A 21,640-nucleotide genomic window follows, 5' to 3' on the forward strand; every position below is an offset into this window, starting at 1 on the left:
GCATTAAGAAAGCAACATTCATTGTCCTAAATTTTTAAATGTCCATTGTCAGGTTATTAGAAAAATAAAAATTTTTAGTTTGAGTATACCATGGTCACTTTGTGTTGTAGTAAATACCGATTTGGACAAAAACAAGTCAATATATATGTGGCTACTATCCAATAATTTCCTAAAAGACTTGGGACCCAGAAGATGAAGGGACCTCTCAGTTACTTAAAAGATATTTACAAAATATTATCAGAGGACTATCAGGTTCCACAAAATACTGTATTGCTATTTACTTGATACTCTCTATTATGTCATTATCAAATCAAATCCAACGTTGTAAATCAGTTTTCTCCCACTTTCCTATCCCACACTATTCTCTCAGGCACTTGGATTTGAAAACTTGGAGACACCTTTGGTATCCTTCTACCTCATCGTCTGGGCTATCCAGTTACCAAGTCCTGTCCATTCCTCCTTTAAAAATGTTTTTCACAACCCATGTTTTCTTTCCACCTCTTACATCATCACACTGGCCCATACTCTCGTGACTTCCTCAGGTCTGTCAGGGAAGGGAGTGGAAAGGATGTCCAATTACACGGAGTCCAAGTTCTTCTGCTTGACTTTCTAGGTCTCCCATGCCTGGACCCACATTACCTATCCAGTATTCCGCTGTTCTAGTCAGATCCGGCTCACTTCCCTGTAAATAGATCATGCTTCTTACTACTTCAGTCGGACATGGCAAATGCTTCTCTCTCCTGAAATCTTCCTATCTACCCATTCATCTATGTTTAAAATTCCTGCAATGTTGTTGTGTCTAAATCTCTATCACAATTCAGCAGCTATTCATTTTACTGTTTTAGTATTTGCCACCTTTTCAAGGGTGTTAGTATTGACGGATTTTTTTTTAAGTTTTATTTATTTAAATAATCTCTACACCCAACAAACGGCTTGAACTCACGATCAAGAGTCACATGCTCTTCCCACGGAGCCAGCCAGTGCCCCAGTAGATTATAAACGCCTCCAGAGGAGTCCATGCATGATTTTTCAGTACTCCTTACGGCAAATAGCAACGTCGCTCACAGAGTCAATATTGATTGAATGAATCCTGCAGTCCAATGACTGATTTCTAGGGGCACCTGGGTGGCTCAGATGGTTAAGCATCTGCCTTCAGCTCAGGTCATGATCTCCAGGTCCTGGGATCGAGCCCCATGTCGGGCTCCCTGCTCGGTGGGGAGTCTGCTTCTACCTATTCCTCTGCCTCTCCCCACTGCTCCTGCTCTCTCTCTCTCTGTATCTCTCTGTCTCAAATGAATAAAAAAAAAAAAAAAAAAAAAAAAATTATAAAAAAAAAAAATCAATCAATGACTGATTTCTATTAAAACTTCTCAATCTACAGTCACTACCCATTTGCCTGGATTATTTTATTGAATTATCGAATTAATGAATAATTTTTTGAGGCTTGATTTTTTTTTTTTTTTCAAAATCATGTCATCACTGGAAGTATAAAAAAGCCAGTGAGTCAAGCAGGCTAGCTGGGATTAGTGAAAGGCCCAACTTTATGCTCACCTTTTCCATCTTCCAAACACATAAATGCTGCCTGGGCTGTGATGAAGGGAATCTGAGAAATCTTTGTTTTCCAAATGCAGAAAAAGGCAAGAGCCTTATTTCTTAAATTTTTTTGATGGTCTAGAACTTCCAGTTACACTTTTAGAACTTTGTTCATATGGCACAGTCTGTCAGCTTACTTTTTAAGTTAAGCTTTCCATTTTCATTCTGTCCTTACCAGATTTATGCCACACTTTTAAAAATATTTATACAGATATTTAGATAGATATTCCAGGACAGTCTAACGCTGTTTTAAGATGGGTGTTAAAAAAGTCATTGGGAGTTACCACCCAAAATTCTAGTTTTGTTTTAAAATTTTTTCAGTCGTATGACAAACTTTCTAAAATCACTTATCTTATTTTCCCCTCAAAGCAAAGCACCAAACTTAAGTCTAAAAAGTGTGCTCACTTCCAGGGTCCATAGTTTCTTGGATCCGCGGTAAGGATTTCGTCCTTCCTCCCTCGGCACGGGATTTTGCGGGAGGAAGAACGCTTTTAGGCCTCTCCCACCCAAGGCCCTTAAAAACTAGCAGAAGGCAAGCAGGCGGGCTGGAACGACCTGTGTGACGTCAGCCCGCCGCGCCAGCCAATCTCGGCCGGGTACTCCGCCCGCCGGGCTCCCGTGCCCTCGTCCCCGCCCCTCGCCCCCTTGGGCGAAGCTGTGGGGGGGACTTCCGGCAGGGCTGAGACTTCCGTTCGGGCGGGAGTTTCCGGTCGGGCGGGAGTTTCCGGTCGGGGAGAGCTTGCTTCCTCGGGTTGAAAGTGCGTCCCCTTTTAGCACGTGGCGTTCCCTTTTAGGGGCTTCTGAGTAGTTTGCTAGGCGGGCCTCTGCCGAAAGGCGGTTTGGTGGTCAGCGGGTAGGGCTGTCTCTGTGCGGTTCCTGTCCCAGCGCTGGGCGGACGGCCTCCCGGGGCGTCGGGGCTTTGCGCGCTTCCGTCATGGACTACCGGCGGCTGCTGATGAGTCGGGTGGTCCCGGGGCAGTTCGACGACGCGGATTCCTCCGACAGGTGGGCGCCGGTTGGACACTGTGACTCCATTGGGATTCTGCTGTCTCCTCCGCCGCCGCCCCCTTAGGCTTTTGAGGGAGACCGGTAGTTGTTCCGCTTCTTTCTCCATCCCAGCCGGGTCTTTTATCCCACTTTGCGGCAGAGTTAATGAAAGCCACTTGTCAGAGGAGTCCCCGATTAGTTAGCATCGCTGACAGGCACAGTTGGGGGGAGCGGCTAGGAGCATAGATTTTTGCTCTTTAACTGCATTCAGCGTTCAAAAAATATTTGAGCACCTGTATGCCAGGTTCTGACCTCGGCGCTGGAGATGGTGATGAACAAGACTTAAGTCCCTGCTGTCATTGAATTTTACCTTCTACTTGGGACGGACTGACAATTGAGTACCTAGAGTTACTTAGAAAAAACCCAAAAAGCAGATATTAGACACTATGCAAATAATTAAAATCAGTTGGTAGACTAATGACAGTGTCAGGAGAGAGTTAAGTCCAGATCTGAACGACAAAAAGGAACTAATCTCAAGAAGAGCAGAAGGAACAGCCGTTCAGCAAGAGGAGACATCAGTGCGAGGCCCAACGTTGGTATCCCTCTTGGCTGTGAAGGGAAGATTTAGGGGCCATTGTACCTAGAGCACAACAGGAGTAGTTGAGAAGATGACTAGGTACTGATGTAGAAGTGAGAAGGGGCCAGATCAGTGAGAAGGGGCCAGATCATGTAGAGCTTTGTAAGTGTTGAGGAGTTGGCATATTTAGGTCTTAATAGAAAGCCATAGGAGAGATTTTAGCAGGGGAATGACATAATGTGATTTATGATTTAAAGGAGTTACTCTATTAGGGAGAGGATGGTTTTGGAGGGTATGAGTGGAAGCAGTTCAAAATTGATAAAGTCGGGGTGCCTGAGTGGCTCAGTCGGTTAAGCATCTGACTCTTGAGATTTCAGCTCAGGTAACGATCTCAGGGTTCCCACATCTGCGTAAGATTCTCCCTCTGCACCCCACCCCCACCCCAACTCATTTGCACTGTCTCTCTAAAAAAAAATTTATTCAGTTCAGACATGATGGGAGCTAGATTTTGGACGTAAGAAGTGGCAAGATTTGGTGGTGGATTGGATGTGGGCTGTGAGGCAAAAGGAATTAAGGATAACTCCTACATGAAGCATGAGAGTCCTTTGAAATTCCAAATAAATGGTTTTTACTTTATGTTCACAGTAAGGATTCATTACATGAAGATTTTATTAATCAGTTGGGGATTTTTTCAGTAAATATATGTTGATCATTTTCTATGTGTCAGATCTAATGTTAGTGGGTAGGGATACATTGGTAAACATCACCTTGATTGACACAGGGCTTGCATGGTAGGAGGAGAAACATTAAATAATTAGACAATAGATATTTGTATTAGAATTGGGTAAGTAGTATAGAGGAAAAATGGGTGAGGAATAGGGAAGACTTCCCTGAGCAAATGATCATAGGCTAGTACTGGAAGGTTACATTAGATTTAGCCAGAGAAATAAGATTTTATTTCAAATGCATTCCAGATAGGCATATATAAGGCTTTAGGGAAGAAGTAGGAAGATGAAACAGCCCAGTGTGGCTGGCGAGTAGTTAACGGTAATGAGTGTTCACTGGTTTTCCATCCATCATTGGATATTGTGAAGATAAACCAGTGGATTTTGTGACCCCACCACACTCCATGGTTTCTTGGCAATCTTTAGAGACATTTGTTTGTCACAACAGGGAGGTCGGGGGATTGCATAGTGGCATCTGGTTGGTAGAGGCCAGAGATGCTGCTAAACATCCTACAAGGCACAAAACGACCTTCCACAATAAAAAATTGTCCAGCCGAGGTTGAGAAGTTCTGGTAGAAATGAAGTATAACTTAAACATGCCACTCTAATTGAAGGATCAAATTAAGGATTGTATTTACAAAAATCATAGTAAATATAAATAGCAGATGTGTAATGATTATTTTCTTCCCACCCATATCTATGGAGAGTTGGAGCCCTGCGAGCTGTTGCTAATTAATAATCAGGATTGATCATCTGAATTTACTAAACTCTGGTCTTTAAGATGGTAGTTCACATTATCAGCTGTTACATGTGGTTCCTGTCTTTGTTCTCTACATGAGAGGTCAAAACTGGTAGTACCTCTATTGAATCTGACCTGCAGACATATTTTGTTTGGTATGCACAGTGTTTTGTTAAAATTAAATGTACCAGTTAAGTGGGAGATATAACATAAAAATCCACACTTCTGGCTTCTCTTGAATAACTAAGAAGATATGGTAGCACTTGATGTGAATTTTCACATGGCAGGAAAACACCCTATTGGTTGTGCTCCCTTTACTCTGGGCCTGTTCTCTGGGTTTGAGAATTCACTACTTCTTGTACTGAATTACACACAGACTCCCTCTCTCATTTGTGGTGCTTGTGTTCACCGTTCCTTCCCTTCACAAACAAGGGTGATCTGAAGTTCTTTGTGTGACACAAATCTTGATACATCTCCTTTTGTTGGAGTGGCATTGAGTTCAAGGTAAGGCTGCTTTAGACTTATTCTCAAATTTTGTCAAAAAGCTCCCCTCCCCACCCCCCTTAAGGCATATCTGCAAATGGTTTTCCTAGAGCCAGGTCTGGTGTACTGGTCAGAGTCCATTCATTCAGCAGAGAAAATGACAGTGTAAATCCTAACTTCATTAAGGCAGATGTGGGTTTCATACCGGATGTACTTCTTCTTTAGTAGGACCTGGAGAAGAAGCAAACAATGGGAATGGCACAGTGAAAAACAATCTGGTGTTGAGTTTATGGGGAGGTACTTTGGAAGGAAAACTTTTAGATTTATTGGTATAGATTTAGCCTGTTGTATCACAAATAAATACATGTGTAAATCCAAGTAAAGGTATGTGTAAACATGCTGAAACATTGTTATTTCTAGTGAAAGCATTGACTTGAAGACCATCAGAGAACAAGATGGTGTTGTGTTTGAGGACCTGCAGAAGAATGTGTCTGAGAAGACGGAGGGAGGTGAGATGGAGGAGGAGGAGGAAGAGGAGGAGTACGATGATGATGACGACTGGGACTGGGATGATGGAGTGGGGAAACTCACCAAGGGTTATATCTTGAATGCAAGGAGTAACCCCCAGGTATTTTATAAATGATTTTATACATCTTTGTGTTATTGTTCATGTCGTCTTTTTTCAGAGGACTTCTTGTCATTCTGGAATTGACTGACTGGAAGATTTCCCTCAGGTCATGTTGGCCTGTGGCCCGAGTCTTTAACCGTTTTTGTTCTTCATCCTTTTCCTATTTCTGATAATTTCCTGGATGTAGATTCCTTTCATAATCAGTACACTTAAAAAGAGTCATTTAAATTATAAGATGATGAGCTTTAAAATCTGCATGGGAAAGGACGTGAATAGGCAGTTTACTACAAGTGGTTAGGAAACATGGAGAAAAAAGTTTAACTTCCTTAATAATTAAAGAAATGCAGATTAAATGTGTAGAGATGCCATTTTTTCACCTATGAAACTGACCAAGACCAAAAATACATAATTGCTGATTGAGTAAATAAGCACAGTTATTTGGAGGATGAACTGGTATGTGATAAAAAGCATTTAAAACATAAAATAAATGCTTTGACTCAGCAGTTCTTCTAGGATTGTGCCAAAAATAATGTTACAAGAATGATCCTCCAGTATTGCTTACAGAGAAACATTGGAAGGAACATCTTGTTTAAATTTGCTGAGGGACTGATTTCACATGATGGGATATTGTGCAGCTTTAAAATATGTTGCAGTGGAAGTCTATATTAATGACATGAACATGTGTTTATGATCTACCATGATCTACTGTGTACAAAACGCAAGTTACCAAACTACATAAAGTCTTCTTCTCAACTGGAGGTACTTAATGTTTTAGGAGTTTGCAGAGTCCTAGGATTAGCATGGTACAGCTTCCTGGAGCATAAAGGTTTCCGAAAGAGATGGAGGAAGGGAAAAACCAACAATATTTCTTTGAATATTAAGACTATTTCGTAGACTAGAATGCCTGCAATTAAAGATAACCAGATGAATTTCACACTTGGGATCTTGTTTTGGTAACTCCTCCATTGATAATTGGTGAGATGTTGAGCTATTTCAACATAGAGTAATCCCTTTTAATAAAACTGGAAATACAAGTAAGTATATGTGCTTAAATGTTAACTGTTATCTTGGGTGTTGGGGATTATAGGTGATTAAAATTTTACCTGTGTTTTCTACTGTGAACCTGTATTTAGAAGTGTTTTAAAAGTTATATTTAGTAGAAAACTTTAAAGAGGTCTATGCAAACAGGAAACAAGTCAGCCTTACACTTCCAAGTTGAGATAACAGGATTAAGTTAGCAATTATGGGCGCCTTTTTATCTGTACTGTATTCTCTTATTTATGGGTTCTTTCTTCTCTTTTTGCTATTACTTAAGTTTATGCATAGTGCCAGTCTAAGTTGTTAAGCCTCATACTTAATCTTTCCCTTTCTTGAGACAGTAGGCCCAAAATGAGATTCTTAGAACCAGTTTAATGTTGGTCTAAGCTCTTTGTTATACACTTTCGGTGTAAATGGACATTTTCAAATTTTAAATCTATAAAGCAGTCATACAAAAAAATGCATTTAATTTTAATTTGTTATTTATAATAATGAGGAATACATCGTAGAGAGGTTAAAAAATGGCAGATGGTACAGACTTCTTTAACCACTAACTTTGTCCTATTTCAAATGTCTTTTAAAAAAATTTCTTGCGCAAGTATGATTGATTCTTAACCTTTTCTTAGGGTTCTCATTCAAGTATTGATGCTTTAATAGTTAACTGTGAGCTAAGGAAAAAGGCACGTGATAAAGAACCCTAGGTCTTTATTTAAAACTAGTGTCTTCAACTCTGAAACTCGTTTCTTCTAGGCAAATCGACAGACTTCCAATTGCAATTCAGCCAAAATGTCTACTCCAGCAGACAAGGTCTTACGGAAATTTGAGAATAAAATTAATCTAGGTGAGTTCGTAAAATATATTTGGGCTCTGAGGAAGTTCTTCAGAGACCATAAAGTGTTATAAAATGTTATTAGATCAAGAAATGAGCGTATTCACTGTTACTGGCTGACTGATAACATTTAGAGAAGATAAAAACTCAGCAATTTAAAAACCTGACTTCAGGAAGAGACGTTAGCTTTTGCTTTTTTATTTCTGTTTTCTCCTCTGCTACAGAATTATAAAGTTACAGGTACCTGTTCAAGTTTTCGTCTGTTTTGTATTAGATTTTATGGTAAAATTATCTCATAGTAGGATGTTGAAAATACACTTAACCCTTGAACGTGGGAGTTGGGGTGCTGACTCCACACAGTCGAAAATCCATGTATAACTTTTGACTTCCCCAAAACTTAACTACTAATAGCCCACTGTTGACAGGAAGCCTTGCCGATAACATAAACAGTTGATAGACGCATAGCTTATATGTTGTATGTGTTATATACTTAATTCTTACAATAAAGGAAACTAGAGAAAAGAAAATGTTAAATCATAAGGAAGAGGGAATACATGTGCAGTACTTGGCTGTGAAAAATCTGCATGTGAGTGGGTCTGCACAATTCAAACCCATGTTGTTCACGGGTCAACTGTACTAGAAATATAGAATCTAAGTACATTTTGTTTTACTAGACACTTTTTATGTAGGCATCAATCATTTAGTGAGCTGTCGAATGTTGATTTGAACCACCACCTTTTTAAAAATGCAGGGTCATCTTTGTCTTGTGGATGTTGACTCATTATAAACCTAGCACATCTCATAGCCTATCATTGACCTATAATTTAAAATGAAACTTGCAGTTTTTAGAATCAGACTTGGAATTCAGGCAGTTATATTATCCATATTAGTTGTGTAAAGTATTAACAAGTGTCTGAAATTTAGCATATGCAGGTGAAGTATTTTGGAGGGGATTCCTGGGTCCAGGTTTCTGTGGCTCAGAAATTACAGCTGTGGTGATGAGAGTGACAATACTTGTCCCTAAGGAGACAGAACTTCGTGCTCAGCTATAAAAGCATTAACATTTTTTCATTATTAAAAGATACTCTCTATACAACAAAATATTTAGAAAATAAGGAAGAGGGAAGTATTCTATTCAGACTGTTGTCTTTTTGTCTTAAATGTTGTTTACATTGTGGGTTTTTAAATTTTCAGATAAGCTAAATGTTACTGATTCTGTCATAAATAAAGTCACCGAAAAGTCTAGACAAAAGGAAGCAGATATGTAAGTAATATTTTAACTATAATACATGGCTGATAAGGACTAATTCCAAACAAATTAAGTAGCATCTTGGTCATAATTCTTTTGGAAAGGATATTTCTTTGCATACTTAAACCAGTTTTTTCTTTCTTTATTTTTAGCTTAAGTGAGGGTATCCTTTCCTTTATAAGTTGAAAATATTGAGTCTTAAGAAACGTATGGTCAAACTATAATTTTGTGAAATTCACAGATGCATTACCCTCTCAGGAGGGTAATGGTTTTAAACTAAAATGTTAGAGTGTAAAAATGTTCCCTTTTAAGAATTTATTAAAATTTTTTCCCTTCCATGAAACATTTTTAAAAATTCAAGGGAAGATTTAAAACTAAATAGTGATATAACTAAGAACAGTTTTTATTTATTCTTCTCAAAATCAGTTGTTTAAGATCTGGCTAACTTCTATATCTTAATAACTCTAAGGTGTTTACAGTTATTGTAGAAAGTGATACTAAGATTATACAACTAGTAGTGTTGGAACCGAACTTAAGGGGCACTTGGGTGGCTCAGTAGGTTAAGTGTCCAACTCTTGATTTTGGCTCAGGTTGTGATCTTAGGGTCGTGAGATGGAGCCCCTCATCGGGCTCAGCTGGAGTCTGCTTGCGGAGTCTCTCCCTCCCTCTGCCCCTCCCCCTGCTTGGGTACGCATGTATGTATGCGCTCTCTCCCTCTAAAATAAATAAATCTTTAAAAAAAAAAAAAAGAACTGAACTTAAAAACCAGTTTTCTTCTGGTTTATTGCTATACCCAAGAGATACCAGCTTTTCTTTTCTTTTCGTAAAAATTTATTTATTTTCAGAGAGTGCGTGTGCACCCACTGGAGCCGAGGAAGGCGGAGAGGGAGAGAGAGAATCTCAAGCAGACTCCATGCTGAGTGCAGAGTGTGGGGGAGGGGGGGGAGCTCAGTCTTGCAACCCTGAGATCATGACCTGAGCTGAAACCAGGAGTCCAACGCTCAACTGACTGAGCTACCCAAGTGCCCCAAGATGGAAGCTTTTTGAGAACTGCTATAGTCATTTGTTATTTCACGGAAGTGTTTGTTTGAATCTTTGTGTTTGGATCTTTATGAGTTTAGTGCTAATAGCGTCACTTAGTGTGTGAGCTGAAGCCAATCAGAATTCGCATTTTAATGTAGAGCCCAGTAAATACCTGAAGATGATAAAAACTTGTATCTTTGTAGAAAGGAACTCTAAAGAGAAGGCAGTATAAATGACTCTAATTCTGCATTAATAGAATCATTAAAGATTTAAGGACAGTATTAACAGACTCGGTGTTTTCTCTTTTGCAGCGTAGTTCACTTTACTCCAGCTGCTCTTTTTATCCAATCCTTCTGAAATATGGAGAGAATTATTTTTTCTTATTGCAGATATGCACCTTTTGCTCTAGGGAACTGAACTGATGATTAAGGGGACATGAAGGAATCATCACCGAGCAATGAAACTACAATGAGATTATGAAATCTATTATTAAAGAAACTACCTATTTAGGAATTTCATGGAATGATATACATTTGGAAACTTTATTTTGGCTTCTAAATTTTGAATGTCACATATACTTTTTTGGCTTTGGTTAGGTATCGCATCAAAGATAAGGCGGACAGAGCAACTGTGGAACAGGTACAATTTCAATGTGCTGCAAGCTCTTTATTTTATTTTATTTTAAGATTTTATTTATTTATTAGAGAGAGAGAGAGCATGAGCTGGGCAGAGGCAGAGGGAAAAGCAGATTGCCCTGCTGAGCAGGGAGCCCATGCGGGACTCGATCCCAGGACCCTGAGATCACAACCTGAGCAGAAGGCAGACGCTTAACTGACTGAGCCACCCAAGCACCCTGCAAGTCTCATTTTAAATGAGCATTTCTTTTCTCTTGGGATTATAGTTTGCATTCATCCTTCTTGCTTAATGCTAATGTTGTCTAAAACTACTTGTAGTTTTGAGTTTAGAAATCTACATTTTGCTTTATTTATACTAGGACTGTTAATAGATAAGTTAGAGTCATGCCCCTCTCTGGCCACCATGCAGTGCTTTCCTCTTCTGTCGGGAAGCAGAATTTACTGTAAGACCAGGAGTCTTTTGTCTTGTCTTAAACAAGGTCAGCAGAATTTTGTGAGCTTTCTCAAAAGATAGGTATCTGCCACAAAGCAGGTGTGTGTGTGTGTGTGTATTTTCATTTAGAAATTCCTTACTTGGTTTAGAAATTATGCTTATTTTATTCTTTCTATTCAAGAGTGGGGACAGATTTTCCTAATTTCCCCGTATGTAGAGAGTTGTGATTGGATGTTAGCATTGGCCCAGATTTTTGATGTGAAGAAGGTGATAGAAAGGGTCAGAACATTACTAGTGCCACCTCCCACCCTTCTGCCCAGCCCCGTACAGAGGCACAAACTCACTTTGCAGTCATAGCCTCTTCCACCGCCCCTGCTGCTGTCCACCTCAGCCCCCAAGGGAGTCACACCCAGGCAGAGCTCAGAACCACTTGTGCAGTTGGAGAAGTCTGCCCGTAGTTGGGCGGAAGTAGGTCTGGGATCCATGTCTTCATTGTCCTCTCATGTATTTGTTTTGTGTGTGGGGTGTGTGTGTGTGTGTGTGTGTGTGTGTGTGATTGAAAACAAAGGGTAGTTCAGCTGAGAGAAGTGAGGCAGCTCTAATTGTCACAGACCCTAAAAGGACTAAGGCAGGAAGTCCTTTTTTTCCCTTTCGAAATTAATGTGGAATTAAGAGTGTGTATCTTGATCTTAAGTGGTATTTTAAGGTATGTATTTGTAAGTTCATTCACTTTGCGGATTTCTTTTTTCCTATTTTGTTTACAAGCCATTTTGGCACGTTGCCCCTCCTGTGGCCCTGACTTGGCTTCCCCCCAGTTCGGCAGCAGTGCAGGCGCCTGTCTGCATCCTTCCGCCCCAGCAGCGCGCCCTCCCTCTGCTCACCTGCGCGCCCAGCCGCCCGGGCAGCTAGTGTCTGTTCGCTCACTTCCCTCTCATTTCGGTCTAGTTGCCATTGATGCCGTTTGCCTTTTAGTCATGCAGTCTTCCAGGGTTTTGTTTTTATTAACCTTAGGTTTCTGGTGTGACCACAGCTGTGTCACTGAAGGACAGACCCTAAAGTGTAGTTAGATTGGGCCGCTTTACACCGTCTCTCTCCATGGAGCTGGAGGGGCTGTTGTGAGTGTCCCTTGAAAGTGTGTGTAAATATGTGGCTGCTTCAGTTCGGGCATGGATGGGACCAGGCTTTAAGTTCATGGCTTTTTTGTTAAGGAGGACTTTGGAGTCCTTTTTACTCAAGATTGATTGCTCTGACTTCAAAGGAGACCCTTTCCCTGATTTACTCATCTATAGCAGAGGTGTGCAAACTCCTTCTTTAAAGGGTTAAATAAATACTTTAAGCATTGTGGCTCACAATTTTTTTTTTTTTTACAACTATTTTAAAAGGTAAAGACCATTCCTAGCTTACAGGCTGTAGAAAAACAGGCTGTGGCCTGGATTTGACTCATGAGCTGTATGGTGCTGACCTCTGATTTAAAGTTTCATATCCAGTACAGTGGCCACTGAGCACTTGAAATGTAGCTAGTCTGAATTGAGATGTGCTATCAACATCAACAGGCTTGGTGTGAAGGCTTAGTGTAAAAAATGCAGTGTTAAATCTCTCGCTGGTAACTTATATCGATTGCATGTTGAAACTGATAATGTTTTAGATATACTGGATTAAATAAATAAAACAAATTTTACCTGCTATTTTTTACTCCTTTTAATGTGACTAGAAAATGTAAACGTAGTTATGTGACTTGCATTATATTCTATTAGCTAATGTCAGTCTACCGTCAATTTCTGCTTCCCTTTGACTTGGTAGACTTTAATTTCTGTGACTGAACTTGTTGGTGCGTCTCTTGTTCCTTTCACCTTTGTGTGGCATTTTATTAAAAATTACAGTGAATAAAAACACCACAGTTGATACTCTTCATTGAGTCAGCCAGGATAGCTTAGTACTTAAGCTCTTCAGGTTATTGATGGTCAGATGTTTCAATGAGAAATATTTGGTACTGTCTCTCTGAACTTCTTATTTTTTGCATTTTTTTAGGTGTTGGATCCTAGAACGCGAATGATATTATTCAAGATGTTGACTAGAGGAATCATATCTGAGATAAATGGCTGCATAAGCACAGGAAAAGAAGTGAGCTTTTCTTTGGATGCCTGAATGTTTTCATGTTAGTTTTCTTACTTCAGATAACAAATGAAACTAAGGCACTTAGTAAATAAATGGTGCCTTTAAAAAGAAAAGAAAAAAAAATACACAAGTCAGTATAGCTTAGTATTTCTAAAAACGGCTTTATTAATATTTATGGGTAGGTAGGAAGTTGTACACACAACCTTGCCTTTTCACCTCCATTACTGTACTGGATCACTGGGTCCAGATGGTGCCCAGGGTCAGATTACTGCAGGCCTGAATCCTTATCACGTGGTTACTAACGGGGCAGGGGCTTAGTCTAGTCTTTCTGAGTCAATGAATCTCTTTCCCATTTTTTCTTTGTATGTGTATATGGAGAAAGACAGATATGGCATTTTTAAATGAGCCACTCATTCTATGGGAAGCACTTTTCAGTAAAACTCAGTTTACAAATCATGAGATGTAAGAATGTCTTAAAATATTTTTCACATACTTGAGATACAAAAATGTTGAAAGCCGCTTCTTGTATATAAATTGGATCTTCCTATATACGTAAATTAGAGCTCTACTTACTGTACCTTTTTGTAATGATGTTTAGAATTTTAATTGACATAATCAGAAGATGATGGTGTTTCTTGTACATGTTACTTCAGTTCGCTTGACTTTTTTTAACTTTTGAGGATAGAATCAAATAGAGTGAAAGATTGAAATACTGTGTGTAGTTATTTAACACAAACTTAATTTGTTTTTGATGCAAAATAGGCTAATGTGTACCATGCTAGCACAGCAAATGGAGAGAGCAGAGCCATCAAAATTTACAAAACTTCTATTTTGGTGTTCAAAGATCGGGATAAGTATGTAAGTGGGGAATTCAGGTGAGTTCAGATTCTTTTTCCAGTTGGCCTAATTTCTATATCCTAAAATAAAAACTGGAATAATGGAATGATTGGAATAACAAGTATTTTTCTCGTTCAAGATTTCGTCATGGCTATTGTAAAGGAAACCCCAGAAAAATGGTGAAAACTTGGGCAGAAAAAGAAATGAGAAACTTAATCAGGTGACTCTCTGGGGCGTGTGGCTGTGCTGTGTCCGACATACTGGCCCCCGCTCCTTCCTGCTGGCATATCCCAGGGTGGTTCTGTCCAAAGGTGGGGACTCGTAGTGCTGCTCATTTCCGTTAGATCTGCTGAGGTGCGCAGAAGCGGCACATTCCTGGACAAATAAGAACTACTTTGTTTTCTCTGTTTTGAGAACCCATTACGGAAGAATTCACATTTATTCAGCAAGGCTGGGTCATTCCAAGCACCTTGGAAGCCATGTGAAAGCATTTAAAATTTATACCGAGGATGATAGGGGGCTCATGCAAGATTTTAAGCAGGGAAATACACAATCAGGTTTTGAGACTGATGTGTCATTTTTTATAGGCATTGGAGTTTTAGACGATTTTGTTAGGACCTAAACTGTATCATAGTTTCCTTTTCTGATTTCAGTCCAGTCTTGGACATACTTATACGTTCTTTGTGCTGACACTTTTATATCAGGTGAGGGCAACTTATTTAGCTGAGATCAAGTTTTCTCAAAAATTTGAAGTTTTTTTTTTTTTCTCTTTCGAGTACCTTTTAACATTTTATCTGCTGTGCATTGGTGACATACATTGGATATTTTAGTATTAAATACTTGTTTTGAAAGTCCTTTTGATGGGCGCCTGGGTGGCTCAGATGGTTAAACGTCTGCCTTCGGCTCAGGTCATGATCTCAGGGTCCTGGGATCGAGTCCCACATCGGGCTCCCTGCTCGGCGGGAGCCTGCTTCTCCCTCTGCCTTTCTCTCTCGCTCTGTCTCTCACGAATAAATAAATAAAATCTTTAAAAAAAAAAAAAAAAAAAGAAAGTCCTTTTGAAATCTTCTTGTGTTCAGTTAGCTATTAGGTATGAGTCCAACTGGTTTTTTGTTTTTTGGTTTTTTTGTAAGTAAACTACACCCTGTGTGGGCGGGGCTCTAACTCACGACCCCAGGGTCAAGAGTCATGTGCTCTACCCACTGAGCCAGCCAGGCACCCTGAGTCCAACTGTTTTATTAATCATTGTTGAGGCTAATCAACTCAGAGGACATAACTGCTGTAGTTCATCAATTCTGAGATGCACATTGCACAGTTTACCATCTCTGGAGTGGGACTGAGTGTTAGAGGCTATGAGATATAGATGAATTGCCAGTGTTTTGTGGTTCTTGGTTGTGCATCTTGGTGCCACTTAAAATCTCTGCGGTCTTCGAGTTTATGAAATACAGTAATACAATTGAGATGTGTTGATGCTGTTTCCTAACAGCCATATTAATCTTGTGTTCTGTAGCCGTTGTGATTTGTTTTACATGTTGTGTCACCTTTTCATTTGTCCTTTTGTCTTTTTGAATACCACAGGCTAAACACAGCACAGATCCCATGCCCAGAACCTGTCCTGCTGAGAAGTCATGTTCTGGTCATGGGCTTCATTGGTAAAGATGACATGTGAGTATGTAGAAGGCCTAATAATTACATGCTCAGAAGTATATTTTTAAGTGCTTCGAATTATCTGACATACAACTATTTGCCATTTAAATAGCTCCTTTCATCTTGGAATGTTTTTTGTGAATCTTTTCCACTGTACTCGTGCAGAGTTACTCATTTATTCTACCTTTTTAAGTCTCACAAAGTGCTTCAGAATAACAAAGTTCACCGTGTTTTGAGGAATGTTTTATACAGTAAGCTGGGAGAACACCTGTTTCTTGACAACTTTTTGATTGGTACATCTATAGTGACCCAGTTGCTCAGTGATAAGTTGTTGAAAAGAAGTCCATGTAGCAATGTGTAGTATAAAGCAAGAAAACTTGTTCTGGGGCATTTTATCTTAGTTCATTTTATTTGTATTAAAGGCCAGCGCCACTGTTGAAAAACGTCCAGTTATCAGAATCTAAGGCTCGGGAGTTATATCTGCAGGTCATCCAGTACATGAGAAGAATGTATCAAGATGCCAGACTTGTCCATGCAGATCTCAGTGAATTTAACATGCTGTGAGTGCGTTTTGTCCCTTGGGAACCTCCTGTAGAGCGTTTCATGTCCTTTAAAAAAATAAAATCCCAATCCAAGAAGTCATTTTTATTTTTATTTTATTTTTTGCTTTTTTATTTTTTAATTTATTTGAGAGAGAGAAACAGATAGCGAGAGCACGAGCGGGGAGGAGAGGGAGAAGCAGACTCCCCACTGAGCAGGGAGCCCGACGCGGGGCTCGAGCCCAGGACCCTGGGATCATGACCTGAGCCGAAGGCAGACGCTTAACGACTGAGCCACCCAGGCAACCCCAAGAAGTCATTTTTAAATTCTAAAGATTTAAAGTTGGCCTCCACATGGTCATAGTATAGGATGTGTTCTGTGCTTGCAGTGGCCTTAGTCACAGAACTGACCATCTGATCATTAAGAGTTCTCAGACTTTGGAAATCTTCTCAGTTTTCATCTCTTGCTAGTCAAAGTGGCCTCTTATCCTTACCCACCTTGTTCGTTCTATTGGTTATTTCGCTTGCTCTTAAGATAGAATTTTTTTAAACAACAAAACGCAGGAAAGTAGAATCCAAGTCCCTGCGTGTCTGGCCCACAGGTACCATAGTGGAGGTGTGTACATCATTGACGTTTCTCAGTCCGTAGAGCATGACCACCCACATGCCTTGGAGTTCTTGAGAAAGGACTGTGCCAATGTCAACGGTGAGTGGAAATTGGAATTTCCTACCGGCTTGTTTGTGTCTGTTGGTTCTGCACTCTGGTAAGCTGTTGATGTCAAATCTTGGCACTAAATCTTTTGATGTAGTGATACTTCTACCATTTGCTGGGAGATGGTGTATTTTTATTCATCTCTTTGTTTCTCCGTAACATAGTTGGAGTAACAACTTTTTCCCTCCTAAGGCTGTGCTGCGTTTTCCTTCCAACAGATTTCTTTTTGAAGCACAACGTTGCTGTGATGACTGTGCGGGAACTCTTTGAATTTGTCACAGATCCGTCCATTACACAGGAGAACATGGACGCTTACCTCTCAAAGGTGAGATGGGGCGAGGAAAAGAAAGAACAGAAAATAGTAGTAATTTGCGCTTACGTGCTGCTTCTCAGGGACTCCCAATTGCTCAGTGTATGTTCGTTTCAACAGCTTCCTGAGACCTCCTGATTTCACACATAGGGAATCAAAAATACAGTAAAAAGCCAATGGGAATGAGAGACGATGGGCTCTGAGAAACAAACTGAGGGTTCTAGAGGGGAGGGGGGTGGGAGGATGGGTTAGCCTGGTGATGGGTATTAAAGAGGGCATGTTCTGCATGGAGCACTGGGTGTTACGCACAAACAATGAATCATGGAACACTACATCTAAAACTAATGATGTAATGTATGGGGATTAACATAACAATAAAAAATTTAAAAAAAAAAGCCAATGAGAAATCCAGGTTTCTTGACTTGAAGCATTGGGCAAGATTACATAGACCGCCATAGACCTATTTGGCTTCTGGTCTTTCCCTTGTTTCTCAGAGGCCTTTTTGAGTCACAGAACTTTTGCACGTGTGGTAAAATGCACAAAGCGTAAAACTTACCATTGTAACCACGTGTAAGTGTACGTTCGCTGGCATTACGTATATTCACACTGTTGTGCAGCCGTCACCACCGTCCATCTCCAGAACTTTCTCATCCTGTAAAATACAAACTCCGTACCCATTAAACATTAACTCCCCATTTCTCCCCACCCCCAGCCTGTTCTGCTTTCTCTCTGATGTTGCCTACTGTAGGTACCTCACATAAGTGGAATCATGCTGTTTTTTTCTTTTTCTGGCCACTTGTTTCCCTTAGCGTAATGTCCTCAAGATTCTTTCATGGAGTACAAACACATCCTGGGCATCCATTCATCTGTGAATGGACACTTAGGGTGCTTCCACCTCTTGGATGTTGGTGAATCATGCTGCTTTGAACATGGGTGCACAAATCTCTCTTTAAGACCCTGCTTTCAGTTCCTTTGGGTGTATACCCAAAAGTGGAATTGTGCATTATATAGTAATTCTGCTTTTAATTTTTTGAGGAACTACCATACTGTTCTTCTTAGTGGTGAAACCGTTTTACATTCCCACCCAACACTGCAGAGGGTGCCAGTTTCTCCACAGACATCCTCACCATTTTGTTTTTTTGTGTTGGTTTTTTCTTTTTTTGGAGTAGCTACCCTAACAGGTGTGAGGTGGTGTCTCATGGTTTTGATTTGCATTTCCTTGATGATGAGTGATGTTGAGCATCTTTTCATGTGCTTGTTGGCTACGTTAGAGCTCCATTCAGAAAACTTTCTCAAGGAGAAATCGTGCAGAAATCATTGTTTCTGCAGGTGTGTTTTCCAGATCATGTGAGCCTGTAGTAGACGTGGTCGTACTACCTCACTTGTCATTAAGTTCTTTTTTTTTTTTTTCAAGTAGTCTCCACACTGAGCAGGGCTTGAACTCACAACCCTGAGATCAAGACCCGAGCTGAGATCAAGAGTCAGATGTTTAACCGACTGAGCCACCCAGGCACTCCTGTTGTTAAGTTCTTTTTAATGTTGTCAGCCTCTCCTGGACCATGAGCCCACGGGACAGGAGGTTTAGTCTTGAATTGCCGTTACCTAATCGGTACCTGGCACGTACTAAGCAATTACATATATTAATTGAATAAATACATACCGTTTTTATTCTTAAATTTTTTAGCACTAATTTTAGTGTCTGAATGTAAAACAAAGAACCCTAGTACCACAACTCTTTCCTTTTTTCTATGTATCCTAGTAGAGAACAAATCTCCAGTTTTCCAGTTTTCCAAGCCAGAAGACTCTTGTAGAATCTTTGTCACCTTAGTTGCAGTCACTGTTTGCTCAAAGAGATTTCTTTGGTGGTTTATTTTTCTGTAGCATTAGAGACACATGCTCAAAATTAGAGGACAATCCCCCTTTCCTCTTTGATTCCCTTCATTGCTGAAGAATTAAAAGGTGGTTCTTCCATTCTTTGGGTCTCAGTTTTCCTTTAGTAAATATTTTTGCTAATCATTTAAAAATTAGGGAAAGTAGGGTCTTGAGTTCAAGTCCCACTTAAAAACAATTAGGAGCACCTGGGTGGCTCAGTCGGTTGAGCCTTCGGCTCAGGTCATGATCCCAGGGTCCTGGGATCGAGGCCCACATCGGGCTCCTTGCTTAGTGGGGCGTCTGCTTCTCCCTCTACCTCTGCCCCTCCCCCTGCTCATGCTCTCTCTCTCTCTGTCTCTCTCAAATAAGTAAAATCTTTAAAAAAAAAAAAAAAATTAAGGAAAGTAGTTTTACTCTTGAGGAAAGGGGTAGGGATTCCCCAAGGCTAAATGGTTTGATTTATACTGTTACTTTTGAGCTGATAGCAGCCTTTTTGGTGAGATCTGACAGAGCTAACCTGTGTCACTGGAGGCCTCAGAGTCCTTTTTTCAGAAGTGTAGAGGTGATACCGATAAAGGTGAGAGCAGGTTTATACTAAAATTGAGAAATGGATGCATCTTCTGTAGGTTGAATATAAAGGAAAGTAACTTTTGATTTCTTTCCAAGGCCATGGAAATAGCATCTCAAAGGACCAAGGAAGAAAGGTCCAGCCAAGATCATGTGGACGAAGAGGTAAGATGTATTATCTTTCCACAGCCGTAGGAAACACTTTGTTTTGAGTTTTTGTTTTTTTAAGGGCATACTAGGTCACCAACTTGATTTTAAGAGAGAAGCAGTTTTCAGATGATGAGAATATTTCCTTTTACATCATTTAACTGAGCCAAATGGGATAAATTACATTTCATTACATCATTCCACTCAGCAACCTATTAGCCCATTGTCCTAGATGGAGAGCTTTACTTACTTATTTGCAGAATAGTTCATGCGCAGTATTGTATTACTTTCACATGTGCAGCACGGTGATTCAGCATTTATGTACATTACTGAATAGTCACCACACTAAGTCTAGTTACCATCTGTCACCATACATAGTTATTATAATGTTATTGACTATATTTCCTATGCTGTATTTTATGTACCTGTGATTTATTTATTTTAAAACTATAAGTTCATACCTCTAATCCCCTTCTCATTCCCCCCATCCTCTCCCCATCTGGCAACCACCAGTTTGTTCTCTGTATTTATGAGTCTGTTTCTGTTTTGTTCATTTGTTTTGTTTTTATAGAGTCCACATATAAGTGAAATCATATAGTATTTATCTTTCTCGGTCTTATTTCACTAAGCATAATACCTTTGAGGTCCATCCATGTTGTCACAAATGGCAAGATTTCACTCTTCTAAGGCTGAGTAATATTTTATTGTGTGTTTGTGTGTGTGTGTGTGTATATATATATATACATTTTCTTTATTAATGGGCACTTATGCTTCTTCCTTATTTTGGCTATTGTAAATAATACTACAGTGAACATAGTGGTGCATGTATTTCTTCGAATTAGTATTTTTGTTTTCTTTGGATAAATACCCAGAAGTAGAATTGCTGAATTTTGTGGTAGTTCTATTTTTAATTTTTTGAGGAACCTCCATACATTTTTCCATAGTGGCTGCACCATTTTGCATTCCCACCAGCAGTGTATGGGGGTTCTCTTTTCTCTACATCTTTGCCAACACTTACTTCTTTTTGATACTAGCCATTCTGACTGGTGTGAGGTGATCTCTCGTTGTGGTTTAGATTTGTATCTCTACGGTGATGCCGAGCATGTTTTCGTGGGAGTGTTGGCCATCTGTATGTCTTTGGAAAAATCCCTATTCGGGTCCTCTCATTTTTTAATCAGATTGTTTTTTGTTGGTGGTGAGTTTTACGAGTTCCTTATATTTTGTGGATATTAACCGCCTATCAGATACATCATTTGCAAATATCTTCTCCCACTCAGAAGGCTCTTTTTGTTGATGGTTTTGTTTCCTGTGAAAAGGTTTTTACTTTGATGTAGTCCCCATTTGCTTATTTTTGCTTTTGTTGCTCTTGCCTGAGGAGAAAGATCCAAAAAAATACTGCTAAGACTGTATTTAAGTTTACTGCCTTTTTCTTTTAGGAATTTTAAAGTCTTAGGTCTTACATTTAGGTTTTTGCTCTATCGTGAGTTTATTTTTATGTATGGTAAGATAGTCGTTCAGTTTCATTCTTTGGCATGTGGCTGTCCAGTTTTCCCAATACCATTTATTGAAGAGACTGTCCTTTCCCTGTTATATATTCGTATCTCCTTTGTTGTAAATTAATTGACCTTATATGCGTGGGTTTATTTCTGGGCTCTTTATTCTGTTCCATTGATCTATGTGTCTGTTTTTGTGCTAGTGCTGTACTGTTTTGATTATTATAGCTTTGTAGTGTAGTTTGAAATTAGGGCATATAATGCTTTAGATAGAGAACATTTTTAAAGAACCTATTGAAACGTTATTCAAGAAGGAAAAACCCATCTCAGTTCACAAATGTGAATTTTTAAATGATTTAAATGTTGATTTTGGTACCATTGTAGACTTTAAATATGTGTGGTGAAAAAGAAAATTATTTTAATCTTGGGATTAGTGTATTTTTTAAAGATTTATTTATTTGT

The 21,640-nt window shown here is 39.5% G+C and overlaps 2 protein-coding genes across 6 annotated transcripts in view; one reads left to right on the forward strand and one right to left on the reverse strand.

Annotated features, from left to right (window-relative positions):
* CAGE1 (cancer antigen 1) overlaps positions 1-2,149 on the reverse strand; it is a 48,989-nt gene extending 46,840 nt beyond the window's left edge. The window contains exon 1 of the mRNA XM_036103917.2: positions 1,999-2,149. Coding sequence (XP_035959810.2) covers positions 1,999-2,011 — 13 coding nt within the window. The 5' untranslated portion in view covers positions 2,012-2,149. The remainder of the gene's footprint in view (positions 1-1,998) is intronic.
* Positions 2,150-2,314: 165 nt separating this feature from the next.
* RIOK1 (RIO kinase 1) overlaps positions 2,315-21,640 on the forward strand; it is a 30,657-nt gene continuing 11,331 nt past the window's right edge. For all 5 annotated transcript variants that reach the window (XM_078055678.1, XM_078055679.1, XM_078055681.1 and 2 more), the window contains exons 1-13: positions 2,315-2,598; positions 5,525-5,732; positions 7,521-7,611; positions 8,794-8,863; positions 10,468-10,510; positions 12,968-13,060; positions 13,817-13,929; positions 14,031-14,111; positions 15,470-15,556; positions 15,961-16,098; positions 16,680-16,783; positions 17,008-17,114; positions 19,638-19,703. In XM_078055678.1, coding sequence (XP_077911804.1) covers positions 2,528-2,598; positions 5,525-5,732; positions 7,521-7,611; positions 8,794-8,863; positions 10,468-10,510; positions 12,968-13,060; positions 13,817-13,929; positions 14,031-14,111; positions 15,470-15,556; positions 15,961-16,098; positions 16,680-16,783; positions 17,008-17,114; positions 19,638-19,703 — 1,272 coding nt within the window. In that variant the 5' untranslated portion in view covers positions 2,315-2,527. The remainder of the gene's footprint in view (positions 2,599-5,524; positions 5,733-7,520; positions 7,612-8,793; positions 8,864-10,467; positions 10,511-12,967; positions 13,061-13,816; positions 13,930-14,030; positions 14,112-15,469; positions 15,557-15,960; positions 16,099-16,679; positions 16,784-17,007; positions 17,115-19,637; positions 19,704-21,640) is intronic.

Source organism: Halichoerus grypus, chromosome 9 (assembly GCF_964656455.1).
Source record: "Halichoerus grypus chromosome 9, mHalGry1.hap1.1, whole genome shotgun sequence".
Taxonomy (NCBI): Eukaryota; Metazoa; Chordata; class Mammalia; order Carnivora; family Phocidae; genus Halichoerus; species Halichoerus grypus.